Source organism: Cynocephalus volans, chromosome X, assembly GCF_027409185.1.
Source record: "Cynocephalus volans isolate mCynVol1 chromosome X, mCynVol1.pri, whole genome shotgun sequence".
Classification (NCBI taxonomy): Eukaryota; Metazoa; Chordata; class Mammalia; order Dermoptera; family Cynocephalidae; genus Cynocephalus; species Cynocephalus volans.
In genome coordinates, this window is record NC_084478.1 from 177,631,876 (window position 1) to 177,656,755 (window position 24,880).

The window sequence follows — 24,880 nt, forward strand, 5'->3', positions numbered from 1 at the left end:
ATGATCCTGACTACCAAGGCGAAGTTGGGCTATGACTCCACAAAGGCAGTCAGGAAGAGTATGTCTGCAATACAGACGATCTTTCGGGTGTCCCTCAGTATGACCATGCCCTGTGATTAAGGTCGGTAAGAAACTACAACAATCCAGTCCACGCAGGACTATTCACGGCCCAGACACATCAAGAATAAAGGCTTGAGTCACCTCACCAGGCAAAGGACTATGACCAGCTGAGGTGCTTGCTGAAGGCAAAGGGAATACAAAAAGGGTAATAGAAGAATCCAGTTATAAATACCAGCTACAACCACGACACGAGCTTTACAGAAACAAGGACTGTAACTGTCATGAGTATTTCCTCCCTGTTTTGTTATGAATATGTGCCAGCAAAATGCCTTTGAATTTGATACTTTCCTTTCTATTGCTGAGTAGTATACCGTTGTATGGATGCACCATAGTTCGTCTTTCACCCATGGAAGGATATTTGGGTCGTATTCAGATTTTGGAAAATATGCATAAACCTTCATGTGTAGGTTTTTGTGAGAACATACATTTTTATTTCTTCCAGGAGTGGCATTTCTGAGTCATATGGTGCCTGTTTATAAGAAATGACCAAGTGATTTTCCCCATGGCTGTAGCATTTCATAATTCCCACCAGCAATGTAAGACATTTCAACTTGTCCTTTATCCTTGCTAGCAATTAGTAGTGTCGGGATTTTTAAAATTTTAATCCCTTTCAAATGTGTATAGTGTTGTCTCATCTTGATTTTGACTTACAATTCTCTAATGGCTAATGATGGAAAACAACTTTGCATGTGCTCATTTGCCATCATATGCCCACTTTGGTGAGGTGCTCATTAACGTCTCTTGCCCATTATTAAAAATGGGTCATCTGTTTTCTAATTTTCAAGGTTTGAGAGCCCTTTACGTATCCTAGATACAAGTCCTTTGCTGGGTATGCAGTTCGCAAATATTTTCTTCCAGTCTACAGCTTGACTTTTTTATTTTTATTTTCTTTCTCACAGCACATATTTTTAATTTTGAGGAAGTCTAATTTATTTTTTTCCTTTATGAATTGTGCTCTTGGTGTCATGTTCAAGATCTCTTTGCCTCACGCTAGGTCATGAGATTTTCTCCTATGATTTTTAAAAAAGTGTTACAGTTTTTCATGTAACATTTAGATCTATGCTATGGTTTTACACATGGGTATCTAATGGCTCCAATGCCATTTATTGAAAAGACAAACATTTCTCCGTTGAGTTACCTTTGTAAAATGTTAAAAGCTGTCCTTGTGCGTGTCTATCACTGGACTCTCTAACCAGTTCCTTTGATCCCGTGTCTGTCCCTTCGCCAGTACCAGTTTCTCGATTACTACAGCCTTATCTTCAAATCAGACAGTGTGATTCTTCAAACTTTATTCTACTTTTTCATCATTGTTTTTTCTGTTTGACAAATAAAAATTGTCTGTATTTAAGGTGTACAAGTGACGTTTTGATATACATACACATTGTGAAGTGATTACCACAATTAACATATTCATCACCTCATATAGTTGCCATTTGTGTGTGTGGTGAGAACACTTAATATCTACTCTCTTAGCAAATTTCAAGTATATAATACATTATTATTAGCTATAGTTACCTTGATGCACATTAGATCTCCGGAACTTACTCACTTTAGAACTGAAATTTTGTACCATTGACCAAAATCCTTTCATTTCCCCCAACTCCCAGCCCCTGGCAACCTTTCTACTCTGTTTCTATGACTTTGACTTCTTTAGATTTCACATGTAAATGAGATCATTTAATATTTGTCTCTCTGTGCCTGGCTTATGTAACTTAGCATAATGTCCTCCAGGTTTCTCTATGTTGTCCCAAATGGCAGGATTTCCTTCCTTTTTAGGGCTGAACAATATTCCATTATATATACTTGTCACACTTTCCTTATCCAATTATCCACTGTTGGACTCTTAGGTCGCTTTCACGTCCTGACTATTGTGAATAATGCTGCAATGAACACGGGAGTGCAGATTTCTCTTTGAGATCCTGATTTCAATTTCATTGGATATACACCCAGAACCGCGATTGCTGGATCATAAGGTGTTCTATCTTCAGTTTTTGAGGAACCTCCACACTGTATTACGTAATGGCTATGGCTACACCCATTTACCATCCCACCATCAATGTACAAGGGTTCCCTTTTCTCCACATCCTCAAGAGCACTTGTTATTCTTTGACTTTCTGATAATAGTCATCCTAACAGGTGTGACGTGGTATCTAATTGTGGTTTTCATTTGCACTTCACTGGTGATCAGTTACAGTGAGCACTTTTTAATGTATCTGTTGGCCATTTGTAATATCTTCATTAGAGATATGTCCATTCAGGACCTCTGTCCATTTTTCAAATTGGGTTATTGGGGTTTTTTGTTTGTTTGCTTGTTTTACTGCTGAGTTTTATGAGTTCCTTGTATTTGGGGGATATTAGCCCCTATAAGAAATATATATGATTTACAACTATTTTCTCTCATTCTGTAGGCTGCTTTTTTATTTCATTGATCATCTTTGCTGTGCAGAAACTTTTAGTTTGAGTAGTTCCAATTGTTTAGTTTTGCTTTCGTTGCCTGTACTTTGGAAATCATAGTCATAATGGCATTGCCAAGACCAATGTCTAGAATTTTTTCAACTATTTTCTTCTAGAATTTTTACATTTTGGGGCCTTATGTTTAAATCTTTAATCCATTTTGAGTTGATTTTTGTGTATGATGTAAAATAAGTGTACAATTTTATTCCCTTGCATGTGGAAATCCAGTTTTCCGAACACCATTTATGAAAGAGACTGTCCTTTCCCCATTGTGTATTCCTGGTGCCCTTGTCAAACATCAGTTGATGGTTATGTATGGCATTATTTCTGGGACTTCTATTCTGTTCCGTTGGTCTATGAGTCAGCTTTTATGCCTCTACCATGCTGTTTTGATTACAATAGTTTTATAATACACTTTGACATCGGGGAGTGTGATGCCTCCAACATTGCTCTTCTTGCTCAAGGTGGATTTCGCTACTTGGGGTCCTTTAGGGTTCCATATAAGTTTTAGGATTGCTTTTTCTAATTCTGTGAAAAATGTCATTGGAATTCTGATAGTAATTGCATTGAATCTGTAGGTCACTTTGAGTAGTATGAACATTGTAACAACATTGATTCTTCCAACTCATGAACATCTAATGTCTTTCCATTTTGATGTGTCTTCTTCAGTTTCACCAATGGTGTATAATTTTCAGTGTACAGACCTTTCATTTCTTTTTAGTTCGAACTTTTTTTTAATAAAAATTAAAATAAAAGATTTTTTAAAAAAATCTTTGATACCAATGAACTATCCTGCTTCAAATGGTTGCAATGGTCGTTATTACATTATGTGTATGTAATGACAGTAAAAAAGCAAGAGGAAACACAGTTTTAAAGTTGGTTGTTCAGAGGAGCGAAAGCGCAGGCCACCGGTCCTTCAGGCACTAGGTGCAGGGGTCACGGTCGGCCCCCTGCTCCTGTTTGCTTGCGTCACTGCCCAGGACAAGGAGCTGAAAACCCAGGGTGGTGACAGAGGCCCTGGAAAGCCACCACCAAGGCAGGGTGGCACTGGATGGTCCGTCCGCTAGGGGGCGTGCTTCGGGGGCGTGGCTCCACGCTGCCCGCCTCCCACAAGCCCCCACCAATCAGCAAGGCCCACTGCTCCCACGCGGCCCCAGGCCCTCAGAGCCGCATGGCCAGCAGGCGGTGGCGGAGTCCCATGAGGCACCAGGTCAGGGTCCCTCCCATGAGGCGCCTGCCTGGCCCTGCAGCCCAGAGACACGAGGGTGTGGGCGCGGGGAGGGCCTTGCGGACCTCTGAGGAGACGTCCTGTCGTGGGCGTCGCCCGGGGTCTGGGACCTGGGCCCGGCAGGCGAGGGCGCCGGGAGGGTGGCTGCGGGGCCGCGTGCGTGCGGTCGGGAGGGGAGGGGACTGTGCACGGGGGCCCTCGGCAGCGGGGGCAGCGTCCTGTCCTGGTCGCCTCCTGCTGCCAGCGCAGACTCGAGGGCACGCCAGCCCCACGCCTCTGGGGCCCAGGAAGTGCCCGCTGGCGGTCGTGTCGCTCGCCCATCCCTGCAGCGTGGCTCCACGCTCCCGAGGGCCAGGAGCGGTCTGCAGCGCGGGAACACAGCGCGCCCTGGCGCCGGCGGGAAGGAAGCGCGGGGACAGAGCCGCCACCGCTCCCCGGGCTCACCTCTTGGGATTCCACCTGTGGCAGCCGCTAAGCAGCCCGTGGCTCTAAAGCGTGCTCTTGGCCTGCAGATCCCCCTGTCATATTCCTGCCCCGCAGCAGTCACAGAGTTCCGGACGCTCCTGCAGCAGCCCTTCTGGGCGTGGGCAGTCCTTCCTCCCACATGTGTCACCAGTAGGACCTGGTTTACGGTGACCCGAAGCCCGAAAGGCCTGCAGAAATGTCTGCAGAAAACCGCCCTGGGCCTTGGCCTGACTTCCTCTGAACTGCACTTGCTGGTTCCATGGACTGTATAGGTCTGCTCCAAACGCCTCTGTAGTCCAAAGGCCTTCGAAACTCCACGGCGAGGGTATTTCTCCATGAAAAATGACCAAAATCGGGAACGCCTGCTAAAACTGTTTTCCCTCTTTATTTTCATGCAGGACAGGATGCAGCAACTGATGAACGTGGGCACAAAAGGCCTTTTGCAGAAGCAGCTGAGCAAGATGTGGGGTCCTGCGTTTGCAGTCATGTTTGCCTGCCTAGTAAGGTGCTTTAAGAACAGTCACCCGATGCCCATGCAGCGACCGTTCTACGCAAAACACCTGACACGACACGTTGTTCCCAAACACACACTGTGGTCTATGGGTCAAAAGACGTTATGAAGAGAGTGAAAAGATACCCTAACGCATGGTAGGAACTATTGCCAATCATATATCTGAGGAGGATCTGCGGTGCCGAAGACTGAAAGCACGCTGGGTGTCCCTTGCCAACTCAGCGATCGGGGACCTCCTGCTGGTGGCTCGACATCAGCCACGCAGGGCGTATGTCCAGCACGGAAACATCAGGCCTGCGCCGTCCCTCCCGAGCGCCCGTTTCCAGCGCATCGCTGCCCCGCCTTGGCCGCAGCAGGGTCGCCTGCAGCCAGCTCATGAACAGGAGGAAGGGCTGCATCAGAGGACAGCTCTGTCCCTCTGGTGGGAAGGACGACAGTGAGAGAGGAAGCGCGTGCCCGGTAGCCAGGTGATAAGAGACCTGCGTCCGAGCATAGCGTGCATGGGCAGTGCGGTCTCAGCAAGATACGCTGAGCTGAAAGCGGGTTCCAGATGGGACAGGCTCCTCCCCGCCTGCCTGTCGTCCGAGTTCACAGGGCCATTGTGTGCTGACGACTCTACTGACCCGTCCCGGTCCCTGTGTGGACCCAGGATGCTGCGGTCCTGCCCAGCCACCCTCTGGCGCGCAGGTGCCTTTTGCCCACGTGCTTCCTCGTCCACACGTCCCCTGAAAGGGATCGACGGTCCTCGACCTCGCGTGTTGTGGCAGGGAAAGGGGGTGTTTCAGGGGACCTGGATGCTGAGTCTGTGTGTCCGAAGGGAGAAGAGGACCCGATGTCCCTTCCCTCCCCTTCCTCCCTGCCCCGAGTGCCCCCTCCCGGAGAATGCCGTCCCGGCTCCACAGCTCATTCATTGAGTCCCCGCTTCGGGCGCGTGTGACCGAGGGAGCTCGAGACCAACGCTCTGCCCCTGAGGACGAGTGAGTACTTCCTGGTGGGAAGGGCGAGGAGGACATTGTGATAACCTGCTGGTTGCTATGGCAACCGGGGCACGGCATTCTTTCCTGGAGGCAGAAACGCTTCACAGGACATTGCCGGACCGGAGACGTGGGAGCAGCGTACAGACAGCGAGACTAGTAGGTGTCTGCTGTCAGCCTGCGCGTGTGCGTGAGTGTGTGCACGGCGTGCTGGCATGTGTGCGTGCGAGCTCCTCGGCTGGACTTCGGGGCTCAAGCCCCCTGCTTATCACAGAGGCTGGCAGCTCCTGGGGAAAGGGGGCCTGAGGAGACTGAGCAAGCATCAGGCCTCAGCGCCCTCCCGCCATGGTTCTGAGGTGACACCCGCTGTGTGAGGGCACTGCCGTCTGAGTGCTTCAAAGCAGAGGTCCCCTCCTAGTTCCAAACTTACCCCTCGGTTTCCCCACGGTTGTCACCTGTACCATTAGCGATGTGGCTGACTTTGGTCATTTGAATGTGGGTACTGTGTCGAGGATCATGGCTCATCGTATGGAAGGCGACAAGTCTAATTTCTTCTATTCTTGTGAAAAAAACTGAGGCAAATCACGATTCTTCAGTCTGTAATGGTGACGGTTACACCTGAAGTACAAAACGACCCCACTCGCCGCGTAGGCGTGACCTCTATTTGTAAAATGAATGAACAAAATAGTAGAAAAATGCAAAGGCATTCATTCACTCCCACCCAGTTATTCCACACAGGCCCTGCGACCCTATGAAACCTGCACACTTTCAGAGAAAAACGTGGGGACGTTGCTGGGGAGTGACTCTGGCAAAGGAAAGGTGCGAGAAGAGGCGAGAAGGTGTTTTCCTTATTTACAAAGCAGTCTTGTAAACGGTGCCTTTCTTACAGTAAAGGGATCTGCCAGCTCATCCTTTTATGGAAACCCACGTCTTGAGGAAGGTTTGAAACCCAACCCAGTAGCCGCACAGAAGCTCCGACACACATCTAGTCACGGTAGAGGGGGCATCGGGTGACGATGACAGAACGGTGTGGGGCTCATGTACAGAAAGGGGCCCCACTTTGAGACGACCTGCTGAGGATCGTGCTCTTTCGTTTTCTCCTAAGAGGTAAATGAAGCCTCACTGGGGAAAGGAGTTCACAGAAGCTCCCAAGTGACAGGGCTTCCAGGTCATCCTCCCTAAATCACGTTGTCGACTGGAGAAGTCAGTGCTCACTGTCACCTCGCTCTTTTACTCCTCAGCTAAGGAACAAATGCAACAGAAGAAAAGTGACAGTCCAAAGGCTGGCACTACTCTGCTTGCGAATGTCATTTCCTGGTGACCTGAAACTCACTCTGACGTTGCAGATTGTGGCGTCTCTATGCAGAGTATGTCTCTGCTTTTCATCCGCATATGCTCACTCTGCAGGCAGCGTTTGCTTTGCTGTTGGACTCAAATACTGGATGCGTGTTCCTGTCTCGCCCTCTGAGAACCCGGCATCAGTTTACAAACTTATCCTGCCGTTGTCCATGTTCTAGTTTTCCCGCAGGCTCCTGTGGGCAAGAGAAGATTACTATTTACATATCATCGCCTATGTATGTTTACGCATCTCTATGCATCGATCTATTTATCTAACCCCCTGTGTCATCCCCGTCTTTATCTTTCTCTATCTCTGTTTTCAGCTGCGTCTGTCTAGCTATTCATGGTCGGTCCATTCTATCCTTCTGTGTATCTCTCAATCCTCAGTTTTCTATACAAGTATATTTATAAATGTCCGCCTCTGTATCCACGTATCTTTGTCCCTACCTGTCATCTGCCTGTCCCCTGCTCACCATTCCTCATCATTCTGTCCATCTAACTAGCCGTCTTCTCTCTACTATATGTGATCCGTCTCTGTCTCTATACGCACCTACCTTTATCTGTCTCTACCGACCTATGCGTCCATTTCTGCGCATCTCTGCCTCTGTGTGTCTGTGCATCTGACGATACACCGTCCGTCTGTCTACCACCCACCTACTTATCCATCTGCCTACCTACCTACCTGCCTGCCTCTCCAGAGGAGAGAAGTGAGCTGCTTTCCCATTAGGACGAGACAGGAACGGAAATTATCTGGAAGACTCTATGCAGACCCTTGATTGAAGCTGTTTGGGCCACGGGCCAAAGCATGTGGTGAGAGGAGCCTTTACTGTTTTGATTTAACGCACTTCCCTTCTGATTGGGTCTGTTAAGGCTTTTGTCATCAGAAAACTCACTGGGATTGCTGTTTTGTATCTGTCGAAAGTATACTCTTAAAAGGTTTCACACTGGAAAAGAGCAGCCAAATGTGAGTCATGAATAATATCCAAGTAGGCTGTGCAACTCTTAAGGTGTCTTAATTATCGTATCCAGATATATTTACTGCATACGTTGTAAAGAGATTCACAGAACTATATCTATAAAGACACATTTGTATATATAAAACTCCTGGAGCCCACGGACTCACGTGACTGCACCAAGAATTCCTGGGTGATTGCATCACTGAGGCTCACTACGCTCATTCTTTTGTCATCTTGAAGATCATTTCAGATTTTTCCGTGTATACTTTCAAAACAAGGAACTGGATGGAGCTCAAAATAGCGTTCATCCTGGAAGCAAGTACAGGGGGAGGTGTACAGACAGTGAGCTGGATTGTGGGCGTCCACACCAGGCATCGTGGGTTTGTAACATCGGCGTGTACGTGGCTGTGAGCGGGCGTGAGTGTGTGTGACAGAGAGTGCGTGCTCGGGTTTTGGGGCGTGGGTGGTCACGCTTCAGGGCGCTCGATCACGCCTGTTTCCTGAGAAGGGCTGGCAGGCACAGCTGAGGGAAGACAGAAGAGGCCGGGTCACCTGTTATTCCTTCCCCCTGTAGTTGTGTGTCCTCAGGTGACCCTTGGGCTTAAGAGCCCAGCACCCTTGAGTCCTCTAAAGCAGAGGGCACCAACCTGTGTGACCACGCACCCTCGTCCAAGGAAGGCCGTGTGCAGACTGTCCCCAAGGTACGTGTATTTCGTCATCGTGACACATTTCCTGTTACATCGACCAGTGTGCATGAACAAAGACACACACATATGCATTTATGAAGGAAAGAAGTTTTGCATCAGAAAACAGAATTTGAAGTCAATACTGAACGAGCTAAAGTGTACAAAGGAGTCGTGACACTTATTTGGATGAAGTATAGAGAAAACTAGGACATATGAACAAAGCACTTGGAGTGGAAAAGTAGGAAGAGTAGGACGGATAGAACGGTTGCATCTTCGGCAGAACACATTTCTATACTGTCGGAAATTCCATGAGAGTTTGGAAATATCAGGAAAAGTTTGGCATAAAGAGATTCATGAAAATGACATAGGAAAATGAACATTCACTAGGAAATGTGTGCAATTATGCTCTCATGTTAGCAACTGCAGTGTAACACAGTAGCGCTCGCACGTGCACAGGGATGCATAGGGAATGCGCTGGAAGCACGTGCACCACCGTCTTCAGAGTGAGCATCTTTAAGGTGCTGCCCCCTCCGCACAGCCTTCTACGCATGTCATGTTCTCTGCAAGCTTATTCAGTGTGCTTTGAGAATCAGAAAAACACAATCACACGAAAAACCCCATTTTTGTTACACACACACAGATGATCACAAACACACGACTAATGTTAAATCCATGTGTCCAAGGCAGACGCGATCCCAAAAGCAGTAGCTCCCCCTGTTCTGAAGCGGGAAGACACTAGCATACGCCAAGCACCATACCGTGGAAACATTGCAGAATGCAAAAGAAGGAAAATAAACATGACATCTTCATCATAGATGTGACTCAGGTATCAGCTCGGTTTCAAAAAGGCGTGCATCCTAGAGTTGGGGAAGGGATCGCGATCATTGGATCCCCACTTAATTGACTTATGTTGCTTCCTCTTATGAATTTTCCAGATTATTATGAGAGGTCCGTAGGTCCTGGGTATCTACACGAGGTGCCATCTGATCCCTGAAGAACAGTGCCCTTCAGAGGCACGCAGCGGGGTAGAGGGTGTGCGGACAAGCAGTTGCAGTGTGAGAATCAACAGATCCAGCCCACAGAACCGGACCTGCCTCCATCCACGTGGCGTTGGTAAGACGTCCCCATTCACTTGCAGCCATCTCATGTTGACATTTTGGGGTGCAATCACCTTTGCACCTCACTCTACACACAAGTGTCTTCATAACGAGCATCACAGCTTTGGGGTTGGGAGACAAGAGTTTTGCACAGTATAGAGGTGCAGGTCGCTGCCAATAACCAGTGCCTGCAGCAATCCCTACTAACGGTGACAGCCAGGAATCATCAGGATGACCTCATAGACCTCTGGATTCTAAGCTCATGCTCTTGAACATGGCGTTGTGCTGGATGCCCGTATTGGTATGTAGGAGATGACTTCAGGCTTCCTGGGGCGCACAGGGCAGCATCGGCACCCTAGGAAGGCGAAAAACGAACGAAGAATTCTCCTAGGTTGAAACCCGAGGATCCCAGAAGGCACAGTGTGTCTGAGAGAGAAATGGGATCCCTGACACGACCCCCACGTCCCCATGCAGATGCTCTTCCACATGCTGTCATTATAATTAGGGCACCATGGTGGCTTCGGAGTGATATAAAACTCCTCCTGCACCTTCTGCATTGTTCCCCAAATGCTTGCCATTCATCTTCCCCTCTGTCTAAGGCCCGCTTTTCATAATACCTTGTTTGATCTCATCAATTCCTTGAGTGGAGCACTTGTAGTTTCACAAAACGAATTCTTTCCTGATACGCGTCTTCTTTTCCTTTTCTTTATCCCAGTCTCCTGCAGTTCTGTCCTCTGACAACACGAGTGCAAGCATCTCAGGGAGAACCAGGTGGAGGAGGACAGCGCTCACCAGCTGGGAACGCTTTGCAGTCCAGGGGCACAGGAGGCCTCGTAGAGTAGGGGGTTGGGAGAAGACCTGACGCAGCAGTGGCAATGACAGCCAGACACCTGCCTGTCTTCATCACCTCTTGTTAGATGAAAGAGTTAAAGTGAAAACCACAGACATAACGGCCCTAATTACGCCTGAAATGGAAGCCATGGGCTCCTCAGCAGGGGCACAGTGCAAGGTCGGTGCCCAGTGGAAGGTCGGTGCCCAGTGCAGGGTCGGTGCCCAGTGCAAGGTCGATGCCCCAGCGGGAGAGGAATGGGGGTGCAGAAGAGCCCTGAAAGTGGTGCTGGAGAAAGTGGAGGAGGGAACAAAACTGGGCCGAGGAAGAAAACCAGATGACGAACAGACCAGTCTGCCCTCCCTGAAGGTAGCTCCACATCCAGCCAGTTCACCCCCTCGTAAAAAGTTTGGCAAACGCAAAGGGGTCGCTCGGAGGAGTGCTGGGAAGAGAGAAGACCCAGGATCACCGCCGGTTGGTGCAGAGAGTGAGGATGGTGTGTGCGGTGACAAATCACGGCTGCACACGACCTGTGCGCCTGCTCCAGCAGAAACGCAAATAAAGGCATCACGGAGGTCCAGCGCGTGCCACGGTTTCTCGACACTGTCGGGACACGAGGGTGGGAAAGAGGGCAAGGCTAAGGCACAGGCCTGCATGGTTACGTCCCGGCATCCCACAGTCCTGGAGGAGGGTGCATGTGCTAAACATGGACAGGGGGCCCCATCCCGGCCACCAGGTCTCATGCCCACTGTGCCCAAAGCTCTGAACGCAGAGGCACAGGACACCTGCCCAAAGGCTCTGGCTAGTCGCTCCGCGTGCTCTGCCTTGTCAGGGAATACTGAGGACCCTGGAGAGGGGGCCTCGAAGCCAGGCGTGGAAGGGGCGGCAGCTCCCTCCGGGTCTTCTGTGCCCTCCAGGTCCCCTGCCGTGAGGCCGCGTTACTCCCTCCGTCTGGCAGACCAAAGAAGGAAGCTGCAAGTGCTGGTTTCGTCGGAAGGGCTGCAAGAACGCCGACCTCCTGCTGACTCGACGGCCAGCAACCCCATCCTCACGGTTGAAATGGCTGGCGGTAAACGAGGGGGACAACGTGCCAGCATGGCTCTGGCACAGGAGCCGCCTCCAATTGAAAGAGGAACAATGGTGTGGTTTCAATTTCAAGACCACCCATTCTGGCCGGCCGTGGTGAAGAGTGTCAGCGCGTCAGAGAAGACCGCACGGGTGCTCTTGATTGAGGCAGACCTGCGCCGGGAGAGCAGCGGCCTCCGAGTGCCCCTTCGAAGACTGAAGCACCTGGATTGCAGAGAGAAAGACAGACTCCTGCAGAGAGCCCGGAAAGTGCACGAGGAAGGGGTCAACTGGTGTTTCTCCCTCATCTCCCACTACACACGAGCCATCGGCCGGGGTTCCTTCGTGGGCTCTTTCGTGGACTATTATGCCACCGACGTCAGCTACCCACTCAGGACAGCCATCCAAGAGGGCCCGCTGGAGACTGACTTTCCAAAGGTGAACTATGCCGACCTGGAGGTCTCTGAGGACGAGACCCCCCTGGGCGGGAAGAGGCCCTGCAAGAGGATTCTCCCCGACAGGATGAGGGCCGCTCGGCACCGGGACAACCGCGAGCTGGTGGACTTCATCGTGAAGAGAAGGGGGGCCGACCACCACCTCCTGGACATCTTGAAGGGCAGGAAACAGTCCAGGCGGCTGACGTCATTTCTGAAATCACCTAGGCACGCGCTCTGCGTTGAAACGTACCTGGAGGATGAGGACCAGTTGGATGTGGTGACGAAACATCTACAAGAAATCTACACCCAAATGGACGACACCATGCGGACTCTCAGAAGGGACGACAAAGTAAATTTTGTTCTGGAAGTTCTCCTGCCAGAAGCACTCATTTGTTCCATCGCAGCACTTGATGGGCTGGATTACCAGGGGGCAGAAGAGAAGGATCTGCGAGGGCCGCCCGTGCACTACCGTGAGAAAGAACTGTTTGACAGAAACATCTTAAAGAAAAGGAGAAAGAGATCAGCAACCACGAGGACGGCTAACTAGGTCTCCTCCTGTGCCCCTACAGCGACAGACCCTTTTCTTCTATCTTATCGCCACATTCCCATACTCCTTCCAAAAACGATTCTAAAAGGGAAGCAGAAAGTGAACGGGTCACCTGCACGTAGTCCACATGTGAGTGAATGAAATCCCCGTGTGCACTAAACCTTTGTCAGCCTTGTGCAAGGCACTCTTGACTCTGTTTCCCTGAAATTCCATCTACCACAGTAGCTCTCTCTCAACGGCCAAATGACTTCCTGAAACAGACAGGCTTCCGGCTGTCTTCAAAACTGAAGGCGACTGGATCCTCTCCCTAGAGCCCTGTGCCCCACGCGCACGGCAGCTACCTCACTGCATTCACAGTCCAGCCACTCTACACCTGTGAGCCAGGCTGACTGTGTAGGAGCCCAGCTACTCTCATATAAGTTAGAGGAAAGCAAGCACTTTGTTCTGGACCCTGGACCCCCAAAACGGAGTCATTTGTCTCAAACCAACCGAGCTTCATCTTTGCATTTATTCATTGTCTAGCTCCAACAGGTTCCATCGGCACAAACGCAGACTGGCAAGTCATTCCAGGTGGCTGGAGCAGTAGGTGGAACAAAACCAGGAATTTGAAAACAGGTTCTACAAACAGCCTCCATTTGGCTAAACATGACCGTCTCTGGAATATAATTAATTAGACACACTTAGTTGAAAGAGAACATGTGAAGCCCATGAATACTACTTTAAAACAAGGTGTGTTTTGAGAATAAATCTTGGGAAAGCTAGCCTAGATTTTAAACTTCATGTGAAAATAAGCATTGAGGGCTTAACAGGAACCTGAGGACATTTCTAGTTTAGAGGAAGTCAGCTGCTCCCGTTAGACCAGGCTGTGTTTTCACAGGCCCACGTGTTGCTGTCAAATTTGCAAATGGCCTGTCTGGATTCACAATAAACCCATGGTGTCTGTTACCTCGAACTTCTGCTTCATCACACTTGAGATTGGACCAGTTCGTACGGGGTGTGTGTAAGAACATATATAAACGCACTTCCAAAGAAACCATGTTTTGGACATTATGGTGGTTGCTGTTGTCAGGGTTTAGAGCCGATTGGAAATGTTCTTGTCATTCTAAATAAATATTCGCGTTCATGCTCGATTGGGTATAACTTTAGAAGAACGTCTTCCAGGTCGTGTAATCGTCAGGCCCCACAGAACCCTCTCTGGACTCTGCCCGAGAGAGAGCAAGGCTCCTGGGGCACACTGCCAAGCACAGTCCACATGACATCTTCCTGGTCCTGGGGACAAGTAGAAAACACAGCACTTCCATGCTCTGTGTGGACCTCATACACCGAGGCAGCACACTTTGGTTACGCTCTAACACTGAGACTCTCTCTGAGTCCAATCTGTGACCCAACCTCAGCTTTCTCGTGGACTCACGTTCCTCTCCACGTTCTAACATTTTCTTTACGGCCTCATGCATCCACCACTCACCCATTCATTCACTCACAGTATCGTAAGTCAGCAGAGCAAGTATGGTGTGGTTTCTGCCCTGAGGACAAACTTCAGATGCCCTAGAAGAGATGGAAATCTGGAGACCCAGGTGGCAATCTAATTCTTAAGATAACGAGATAGGCTGCCTCATCCTGTTAGTGAGAAATATTTATCAGCGTCATAGGCTGACGGCCTGAATTCGTCCCCAGAGTACCGGGTTAACCCATACTTGTGAGATCATGGATTTCTTTGATTTGGGTGAGGAGAAGGGGCCTGGTGTCTCTTGGATGTCGTTTATACCTGGGGCATCTATTCTGCTCCTTTTGAATCAAGGTCACTGAGAGTTACCTGGGGGACGGGATGGATTAGTGGGAACGTGGACTCTGAGATCCCTTCTAGCCTTGCTGGATCTCTAGCAGAGTTGTGTGTTTAATGGAAAAGCTCAACTTTCACCTACCCTCACTGGCTAGGTGAAGGAGACCTCCTCTCCTCTACTCCTAAGGGCTGAACATCAGGCCCCGATGCTAAGTGTTGGTTGGCCCAGCTGCACAGAGATGCCATGCACAGCTTTCTCAGGTCTCTATATCCATGTAAGGAACTGACAAAGAAAGAGTGGAACCGTGAGACCTGAACAGGTAATAAGCATGAGCGTGTTGAATCCGTAAAATCCTCTTGCTGGCATTAGCAACCTCCCAGTCCTTTTTTACCGGGGAAGAATTTTTGTGTCCTTGGAGACCCTGCAAAGACCTCATGTAAGGAAATTACCTCGAAAGATGTTGCTGTCTTAATCCACATTCATCCTGGTAACTTCATTGCAATGGGACTGATGACAAGTGTAGACTATGGCTAGGTGAGATCACAGCACATCACAACACAGGAGGAAACGCAGTTTCTGTTTGGGTGGGAAATACCTTCTACTGAGATGGACTGCAGGACCTGGCTAATATATACTTGCAGGAACTGGGGTAATATGTGTGGGCATGGATTTTTGTGGATGTCAAGCCAGCAAGACAGGGGACAGCATATAAGTCAATATAGGGGAGGACTCATTCACATGGGAGCACAGAGCTGTGATTCAGTGTTCAGTGCTCCAGAGCTGGCCTCATATGCTGCTTGAGTGGCACCTTTATGCTTGGTCAAGAATACCCTACAGTAAATGACATGAAAATATGAGAACTGCTTGGCAGAGTTCTGACAAATTGGTGAGAAAGTCCAGGGGAATGGGGCATTATATATGAATTTTTATGTGACACCAAAGGTCTTACCTCTGAACTCTGTTCCCTGGGTGGGGGGGAAGACACTATTAAAATAAGGAATGTGCTGTTGAAGGAGCTGCTGGCATCTTTGAGAAGGTCAGTGTTGCTTTTCCTCTGAAAACAAATCTTGGAAAGAAGTGATGCTGCTGTGGAAGTGGCAATCGATGGAGATGATAGGATTCTCCAATAGCAGGGTCCAAATGTTGATGGAAAATCATCAGGGGTGGGGTGAGCACAACGACCGTACTGGGCAGCAATATTAGGATGGGGTCAGGCTTATGCGAGCAGCAGGGATCTGTGGCAATGTTATAGATAGTAGTGTTCCAGGGTCCAGATGCATGCACAGCTGAAGGGGTATGACTTGCCTTTATAAAATGACAAAAATGAGAGCTGGCAAGCAGAAGGCGGTTAGAAAGCTGCAGTGGAAATCTGCAGTCTCCCATCAAATGCTCAGATATAAGTCAGTTCATAGGCCCAGAACCTGCTGATGAAAGTAGCAGTCGGAAACACTCAGGCACGCCTTCCCACAAAACCTGTGGCTATTTACCAGGGTAAATGTGCACTGTGGAAATAAGGATACCCACATTTTCACAACAAAAAAAAATTGTTTAATATGAATTTCTCTGCTTAGAAAGAAGCTTATGAAGTCCAGGTAATAATGGAGTTCTGTCTCTGTTTTATCTCCACTCTCTTAGCAAGTCCCAACCCTCCTCTGGCTGAGGGGACATGAGTCAGAAAGCCAGGTTGTCTTGTTACAATAGCAGGTCTGAGCCTTTTTCTCATTTATCTCATTAACAGTGGCTGCACGTGGTGGCACATTTGTAGATGCTAATCGGATGCTTTTTACCTGTCTCCCGGGTAAGACGGTGGTGTGGTCATCCTCTGAGGTGCCCCTGCCCTCTCCCCCACCTGTCCCTGCTATTTGCCCTGCACCACAGTCCCAGGGGATGCCACCTGGGAGGCCCTGTTGACCAGGAACTATGTGATTCAGTCTCTTCTGGCCCAGCTCTATCTGAACCCTGTCATCTGCAAAGATACTGTTAAAAGTAATTCATGTTTTCTTCTTCCTTAAATGGAAATTATGCTACTCCTTACCTCCTAGGTTGGCTATCAGGACTAATAGAGAAAATACCCTTGAATCTCTTAGCACAATGCTTGGTCCGAGTCCTCCAAGAAGGAGGCACCGGACGGATTCGACATGCAAGACATTTATTAGAGGAAATGCCTGGAAGGGAAAGAGGAGCGGGTGTCTGAAGAGGGTGGAAGAGCTGGCAGGCTGTGATGCAGATGGGACCCCAGGTGGAGGAGAGAGGGAAAGAAGAGCGAGGGGGAAGCCCCTGAGACTACGGTGCAGTTCCCAGGCGAGCTCAGCAAGGCTGTCGGGGAGTCCTCAGGCCAGAGTCGGCTGTTGGAGGATTCCTGTGTGTCCCAGGAAGCCGCCGGCCTTACTCCCCCATAAACACAGCAATAGACCTCACAGCGCAGCAGCCGGGGCCTTCAGTCAGGGGCCCCTGTAGTCAGGAATCGGAGAGATGCTTCCCCACGCCTGCCAGCGAGGCTGTATGTTCTGCTCCTGGCAAATGATGTCTACTGTTGTTCTTTCTAAGCTCCCAAGGATATCCCACAAGGAAAGAGGGCTGCAGTCTAGTGAAGATGCTGCTGACTAGCTATTTGGCCCTACTGTTAGCCTCTTTGTACCTCCACGTGCTCATCTGTATGATGCGAGAGCACTAGGAGGCAGTACCTGCATATGTCACGACTGACAGCAAATGCCAGGGTCTAAAGGATGTGAAACATCATGTTATGGGTAAACAACCCACAAAAGCACAGAAAGAAAACTATTCAGAGCTACCTACACCAGCGGGACAACAACCCAGTTCACTGAGGGCTAAGGCTAGCAAGTGAACTGATGGCTCCGGGCTTGGCAGGTCCCCAAGGGACTCCTAGCTGGAAAGAGGGTAGAGGTGTGACGAGGAGAGACAGGCAACAAACTAAGGCCTGGAACACCCAGCAGGGCTTGCAGGTCAGAAAGAGCAAGTCCCACCTTCCTTGGGCCGTTAAGCTCAGCTCATTATATGTCAGAGGCAAGTTGGTGGACTTCAGGTGGAAAAGGGCAAGGATATGGCCTGAGCTGGTCAGCTTTGTATACTCCAGGTAGTTACAAGAATGATACTCTAGACCTAGTGGAGGAAACAATAGGAAACGGAATCTATGAGGTACAAAAGGGGACTCTGAGCAATCAGCCGTTTCCAATATGGTGGAAATGACCCAAATGCTGAGCACAGACCCCAGAAAGTTTTGGGACATGACACAGAAGAGCAAGAGAAGGAAGACAAACTGGATAACATAAGATCTGCAGAAGATGCCTGCATCATTTCACACAGAAGATGACTGGGGACCACACCTATTTGCTGCACAGAACGGGGACAGGGGCTGAGAAGAAACAAATGCAGAGTCATAAGGAACTGGGGAAGGGTGTGACATGTAGGGACTGAAGACACTCTATGCTGCTACTGTCCGACAGCAGGAAGGGGACTTGACCAACAGGGAAACTAGACCAACAGCCACAGATTTAATTTAATTCATACGTTGAGATTAGGAATATGTATCTTGCTTAGTTGAAGAGTTAGCCTGTAGCCGCCATGGTGGTGAAGCTCGTAGGTCTCAATAAACAAGTGTAGGAGCTTCCAACAGGGGAAAGTGTATGAAAAGTTACTTAAAGAACGTCCTGCTTATTTTAAAGAAAAATGTAGCCAGTTTAATATAAAATCATAATAATAGTAGTCAGTAGTTATTTAGCGTCACCAGATGCTTGTTCCTTGAAAACCGGTCTGTGATAACGTCTCCGACGCCAGTCATCTCCGACGCCACTCTTAAGTTTGTGTTTCACATGAAGCAAAACCAGAGACCGCAGACCTGCTGCAACACATGTGCTCCCCAGATGTGATGAAGCCCAGAAAGACATTACTCACGATGCCAGAAACAGCTGTGGTGGCTTCACCACGCGCCCATCAGATTCCCACACGACTCCCGAGACCCCTACTCGTCATTCTGTTGTATAAATGCTTGTGACTTTAAGCCATCAGGGGAGTGCAGAGCATTTGCTGCCTCATTCCCCTTGAGTGGCACCCCTCAATGTTACAGGTGCTCTTTTCTCCTGCAAACCACGGTGTGTGGTCTTATTAGTCTAACTGCAGAATGGAAGGCGAACTCCTTCTGGTTCAGTAATAAAACCACAACTCGAGGAAACGGAGTGGCGCCTACGCATAAGGAGACACCCCGAGCATGATGGACAAGAAACATGCTCTGGTCTGGAGAGAAAAATGTTAGCTGGGAACGCGTCTGCTTGGGATTTATCTGCAGCACAGACCCGGGCCCATGACTGATGCTCCATAAACATTTGTTGAATAAAGAAATGAATAAATGGATGGACGAAGGACAGCTCATGCACTGGACCAAAAAGTCAGAATTCTTCCCGAGTCCTAACAGCCTAGGATGATAAGATAAAACTGAAGATGGCCAAATATCCGTCGTATACTTGAAATTCTACAATGGAACAAGGACGGCTTGTAAGAATTGTATCTTAGCAGGAGCTCCCAAACAGTGACCTTGAAGGCTGATTACAGTTGACATCATGAAGCGACAGTCACTTCATCACTCAAATGAGAGCACTTCTTGAGGCTGCGTGAATAGAAGTGCAGGCCGTGAACAAAGAGAGACACTATGGTTCTATTCTCTTTGACTCTGGTCGGACCAGACCTGGAGTATGACATCTCAGGTCAGGGACAGCACTTTAAAAGGAATACGGACAAAAATCAATTACTATAGGACAGCGACCAGAATGGCAAAGGGACTCCAAATGGAGTCACAAAGAAAAGCCAAAGGAATGTGGGACGTTTACCTTGGAAGAGAAGATGCAGCTGCACGTGGCAGCCAGTTGGGTGTGGCTCAAGACAGGAGAGCTGTACTTCTGCTTCCAAATGATGACGACGTGACTAGCCTTCCCATCGTACACCAACAGAAAACAGTACCAAAGGGATGAGGAGACTGTTTCCTCCACTGGAGAATTGGCAGCCCAGACAGCACCTCTCAGAGAAAGGGAACTGCTGCGTGGGCCCCACAATTGCTGCAACGCACTGCCTGAGAAGAAGCTGGAGAGGCTGGAATCAGCAGAGCAGGCACTTGGGAAGGGAGCTGTGCAGGTCCAGGGACGCTGAAGTCTGTATGGAGGCTTCCCAGGAGTCCCCGACCCAAGGCAGGGCTGCTCAGGCCCGGGACAAGCTGAACCCCCATGGCTGCTGCAGGAGTGAGAGCAGAGCAGAGGAAGCCCAAGCCAGTTTTGGACCCCAAGTCGAACCCATACATCCAGCTAGACACCAGAAAGATCACACCCCAGGAGCAAGGCTCACGTCCTGGAGGAAGGACTACTCTAGACCTGCACAAGCAAAGCTTGAAACTGCTCGTTGGGAAGAAGCAGGAGTAAGACACATTTTGGAGGCTGAGTCCTGACAAATAAGAGAGGCCCTGGATCAATTCAGCTCCCTGCTCTTATCCTGCACCTCATCCCCCTTTAAGCCTCCCTGAGGACCAATATGAAAACATTCTGGGAAATTCTGTGCGCATGGTCACAGTGATCTGGAGCCATGCTCAGAATTGTGGTGAGCAGATACAGGTTGGGGAGCTGCCTCACTAACTCCACGCCCAGGCAGACCCGTGCCCTGGTGGCAGTGCGCTGGAGCACACGTGTGTTCATTCATGTTCCAGCATACCCGGGTCTGACTCAAGAGGAGCCCTCCTGGAGTGGGATCTCCAGTTCTCCCGTCTCTACATGCCCAGAGGTCCAGGGGCCCATCCCGCCTTGAGGAGGGAGGCAGCCAGGCCCCCAGAGGCTGGTGCTCCCTGGCAGGTGTCAGCCACCTGGAGGTCACACATGGGCAGGGACAGCCACATGAGAGAGGAGCATCTGGCAGCCCCAGAGGGAGCTCTGCTGGGAGGGAGGCCATGGGGACAGGGGTGCGGAAGCAGCCAGGCCATGTGGGAAAGGGGCCCTGCGAGGAGGCGGGAGGTGTGAGTGCCTCTCACCCCTTCTACTGGGGTGTGTGTCTTTTATCTGTTACCAAGGACGGGCCCCAGACTTGAGAGCCCCCTTCCTCTAGCAGACTTGGTGATGAACGGGGTTCATGGGTCAGCCTCTTCACTGACATCTCAGGTGTCTGCTGGGTGGGGCAGAGGAAGGGGACAGTGCTCCATACCGCAGGAGCCCGCAGTCCCCCACAGGAGAGGCAAGGAGGGCTCCCTATCACCCTGAAGGTGTCAAGGCGCTGGGACAGACTGGCCCCAACTTATTCTTGAAAATTCCTTCCAGGACAAAGAATCCCACTGAGGAGAACCTTCTGGGAATAGAATACAAATAAAGCACGATGGGAACAGTAGGGACAAAAAAATGAGAAGGTTCAGATAAAAGTAAAGGAGGAAAACAAATTGAAAGTAACATGATATATTTGCACAGTTCTCAAAATCAGCAAAAGAGGGTTCTCTCTGTAGGTGAAATTAGAAAATCTATGCTGCAAGAGCAGGAAAACTAATTTCATGTGAAAAATGAGTTAACAGAAGAAGATCAAAGCGAATCTCCTATAATGTTGCTGAGATAAAAAAAAAGAGAATAAGAGCAGAATAACCTTCCTGTAGACAATGAAAGTGGTCCAGAAAGATGTGCATAAAACACCTATAAATATAATCCTTTACTTCAAAGAAAGCTAAAAGCATTAAGAAAATGACCCATGACATAAAAGAACAACATATATCAGATGGGGTAAGATGGCAGGTTAGAGGTGCCCAGAGTGCATTCCTCTCACAGAACAGGACCAGAACAACTAACACAGGGCTAAATATTGATGGGATCATCTGTGGGAGAGGGTAGGAGTGCAGCAGAAGACTGGTGAGATCTCTGTGGAGCATTAAAGCTCAGGATGGTGGCATAGAGAGGAGAGAGAGGGACATACATTATGTCAGCCACAGCATCTCTGCCACGAGGGTCCATGCACAGGGAGAAAGTAGGCAGAGGGCCCACACCAACCCCCATTCTCAGCACAGAGGCCTGCAGTTCCTACGACAGGAAGATTCCACAGCCTGGGAGCTTGATGCAAGCCTGGAGCCAAGTGTGGAGAGCTGCCTAGAAGACATGCACTGCCAACTTTGTTGAAAAGGCATTCAAATTAATGATCTTAAGGAAACTCACTCAGATATAAGAGAATACGGATGAACAATTCATGAAATCAGAAAGACAATACATTCTGAATGAGAAATTTAACAAAGACATATCGTAAAATAAAAACCAGAAATCTTGGAATTAAAAAATTTATTGAATGAAATAAAAAATACATCCAAGTGTCTCAACAACAGACTAGATCATGCAGAAGAAAGAATTTCTGGTCTTGAAGAGAGCTGTTTTGAAATAACCCCGTAAGACAAAAGGAAAAGGAAAAATAATAAAAATAAATGAACAAAGCCTACAAGGTATAGGGGACACTATTAAGTGAACAGATATTCAAATTATGAGCATTCCAGAAGGAGGAAAAAACAACAACAAAAAAGTAATAAAAACCTATTTAATGAAATAATAGCTGAAAACTTCCCCAGTTTGAGAAAGATACAAACACCCAAATCCAGGAAGCTCAAAGGTACCCAAATAGATTCACATTCTTTTCATCAGCACATGGAACATTCTCCAGGATTGACCATATGTTAGACCACAAACGAGTCACAAGTTCAAAAAATCGTATCAAGTATTTTTTCTGACCATAATGGGAGGAAACTACAAATCAATAACAAGAGGAACTTCCAAACCACACAAGTACATGAAAATTAAACAAAATGCTCCTGAATGGTCAATGAGTCAAAGAAGAGATTAAGAAGGAAATCAAAAAATTTCTTGAAACAAATGAAGACAGAAACCACAACATATCAAAACCTATGGGATACAGCCAAGGCAGTATTAAGAGAAAAAATTATAGCAATAAACACCTACATCAATAAAATAGAAAGATTTCAAATAAACAACCTAACGATGCACCTCAAGGAACTAGAAAAGCAAGAACAAACCAAGCCCAAGATGAGTAAAAGAAAATAAATAATAAAAATCAGAGCAGAAATAAATGATATTGAAACTAAAAATGCAATACAAAAGATTGATGAAACAAACAGTTGGTTTTTTTGGAAAGATAAACAAAATGGACAAATCATTAGCCAGCCTAACCAAGAAAAAGAAAGATCCAAGTAAGTAAAATAAGATATGCAAATGGAAACTTCAACAGATATCACTCAAATACAAAGGATCATCAGAGACTATTATGAACAACTATATGCCAATAAATTTGAAAACCTACAGGAAATAGATAAATTCCTAGACACATATGACCTACCAAGACTGAACTAAGAATATCTGAATAGACCAATAACAAGTAAAGAGACTGAATCAGTAATAAAATGTCTCCCAACAAAGAAAGCCCAGGGCCAGATGGCTTTACTGCTGAATTCTACCAAACCTTTAAAGAAGAATTAATACCAATACTTCCCAAATTATTTCAAAAAACTGAAGTGGACAAAATTCTTACAAACTCATACTACAAGTCTAGCATTACCCTGATACCAAAACCAGGCATGGATACAACAACAAACACTACAGGCCTATATCCCTGATGAACACAGATGCAAAAATTCTCAATAAAATACTAGCAAAATGAATCCAACAGCACATCAAAAAGATTACATGCCATGATCAAGTGGGACTTATCCCAGGGATGCAAGGATGTTTCAACATACGCAAGTCAATAAATGTCATACTTCACATCAACAGAATGAAAGAAAAAAAATATGACCATCTTAACAGACACTGAGAAAACATTTGATAAAATTCAACATCCCTTTATGATAAAAATTCTTAACAAATTAGGTATAGAAGGAAAGTATCTTAATATAATAAAGGCAACCTATGACAAACCCACAGCTAGCATCATACTGAACTGGAACAAGACAAGGATGCCTACTCTTACCACTTTTATTCAAAAAACTACTGGAAGTCCTAGCCAGAGCAATTAGGCAAGAGAAAGAAATGAAGGGCATCCAAATTGGAAAGGAGGAAGTCAAATTGTCTCTGTTTGTAGATGACATGATTTTAAATAGAGAGAAAACTAAGACTCTATCAAGAAACTCTTAGGCCTGAAAGAAAATCAGTAAAGTTGCAGGATACAAAATCAACATACACAAATCAGTAGCATTTCTATGCACCAATAAGTAGCTCTCAGAAAGAGAAATCAAGAAAGCAATCCCATTTACAATAGCAACAAAAACAATAAAAAATATCTAGGAATAAATTTAACCAAGGAGGTGAAAGATCTCTGCAAGGAAAACTATAAAGTACTGAATAAAGAAATTAAAGAAGACACACAAAAAAATGGAAAGACATCTCAAGTTCATGGATTGGAAGAATGAATATTGTCAAAATGACCACACTATCCAAAGCAATCTACAGATTCAATGCAATCCCCATCAAACTACCAATGACATACTTCACAGAAATGGAAAAAACATTTCAAAAATTTATATGGAAGAACAAAAGACTCTGAACAGACAAAACAATCATGAGCAAAAAGAACAAAGCAGGGGGCATCACACTCCCTGACTTCAAAATATACTACAAAGTTATAGTAATCAAGACAGTGTGGTGGTACTGGCACAAAAACAGGCACATAGACCAATGGAACAAAATAGAGAATTCAGAAGTAAATCCATGTACCTACAGCCAACTGATTTTTGACAAAGGGGCCAAGAACATACACTGGGGAAAGGATGGTCTCTTCAACAAAGGGTGCTGGGAAAATTGGATATCCATATGTGGGAGAATGAAACTAAACCCCTGTCTCACATCATACACAAAAATCAACACAAAATAGATTAAAGACTTAAATGTAAGACTCCAAACCATGAAACTACTAAAAGAAAACACAGGGAATATGCTTTAGGATATAGGACTAGGCAAAGATCTTATAAATAATATTTTTAAAGCACAGGCAACAAAAGCAAAAATAAACAAATGGAATTATATCAAAGTGAAAAGCTTCTGCACAGCAAAGGAAACAATCAACAGAGCGAAGACGCAACCTGCAGAATGGGAGAAAATATTTGCAAACTCTGCATCCTACAAGGGATTAATATCCAGAGTATGCAAGGAATTCAAACAACTCAATAGTAATGATAATAACAATAATAATAATCTGATTAAAAAATGGGCAAAGGAGCTAAATAGACATTTTTCAAAAGAGGACATAGAAATGGCCAACAGACACATGCAAAAATACTCAACATCACTAATCATGAGAAAAATGCAAATCAAAACCACAATGAGATATCATCTGACCTAAGTTAGAATGGCTATTACCAAAAAGACAGAAAAT

The 24,880-nt window shown here is 47.3% G+C and overlaps 1 protein-coding gene across 1 annotated transcript; it reads left to right on the forward strand.

Annotated features, from left to right (window-relative positions):
* The first annotated feature begins 10,808 nt into the window (after window positions 1-10,808).
* On the forward strand, window positions 10,809-12,792 carry PWWP4 (PWWP domain containing 4). The gene is given in 2 exon segments (XM_063085057.1): window positions 10,809-12,689; window positions 12,691-12,792. Coding segments are annotated over 2 exon segments (1,983 nt in total).
* The last annotated feature ends 12,088 nt before the right edge of the window (window positions 12,793-24,880 follow it).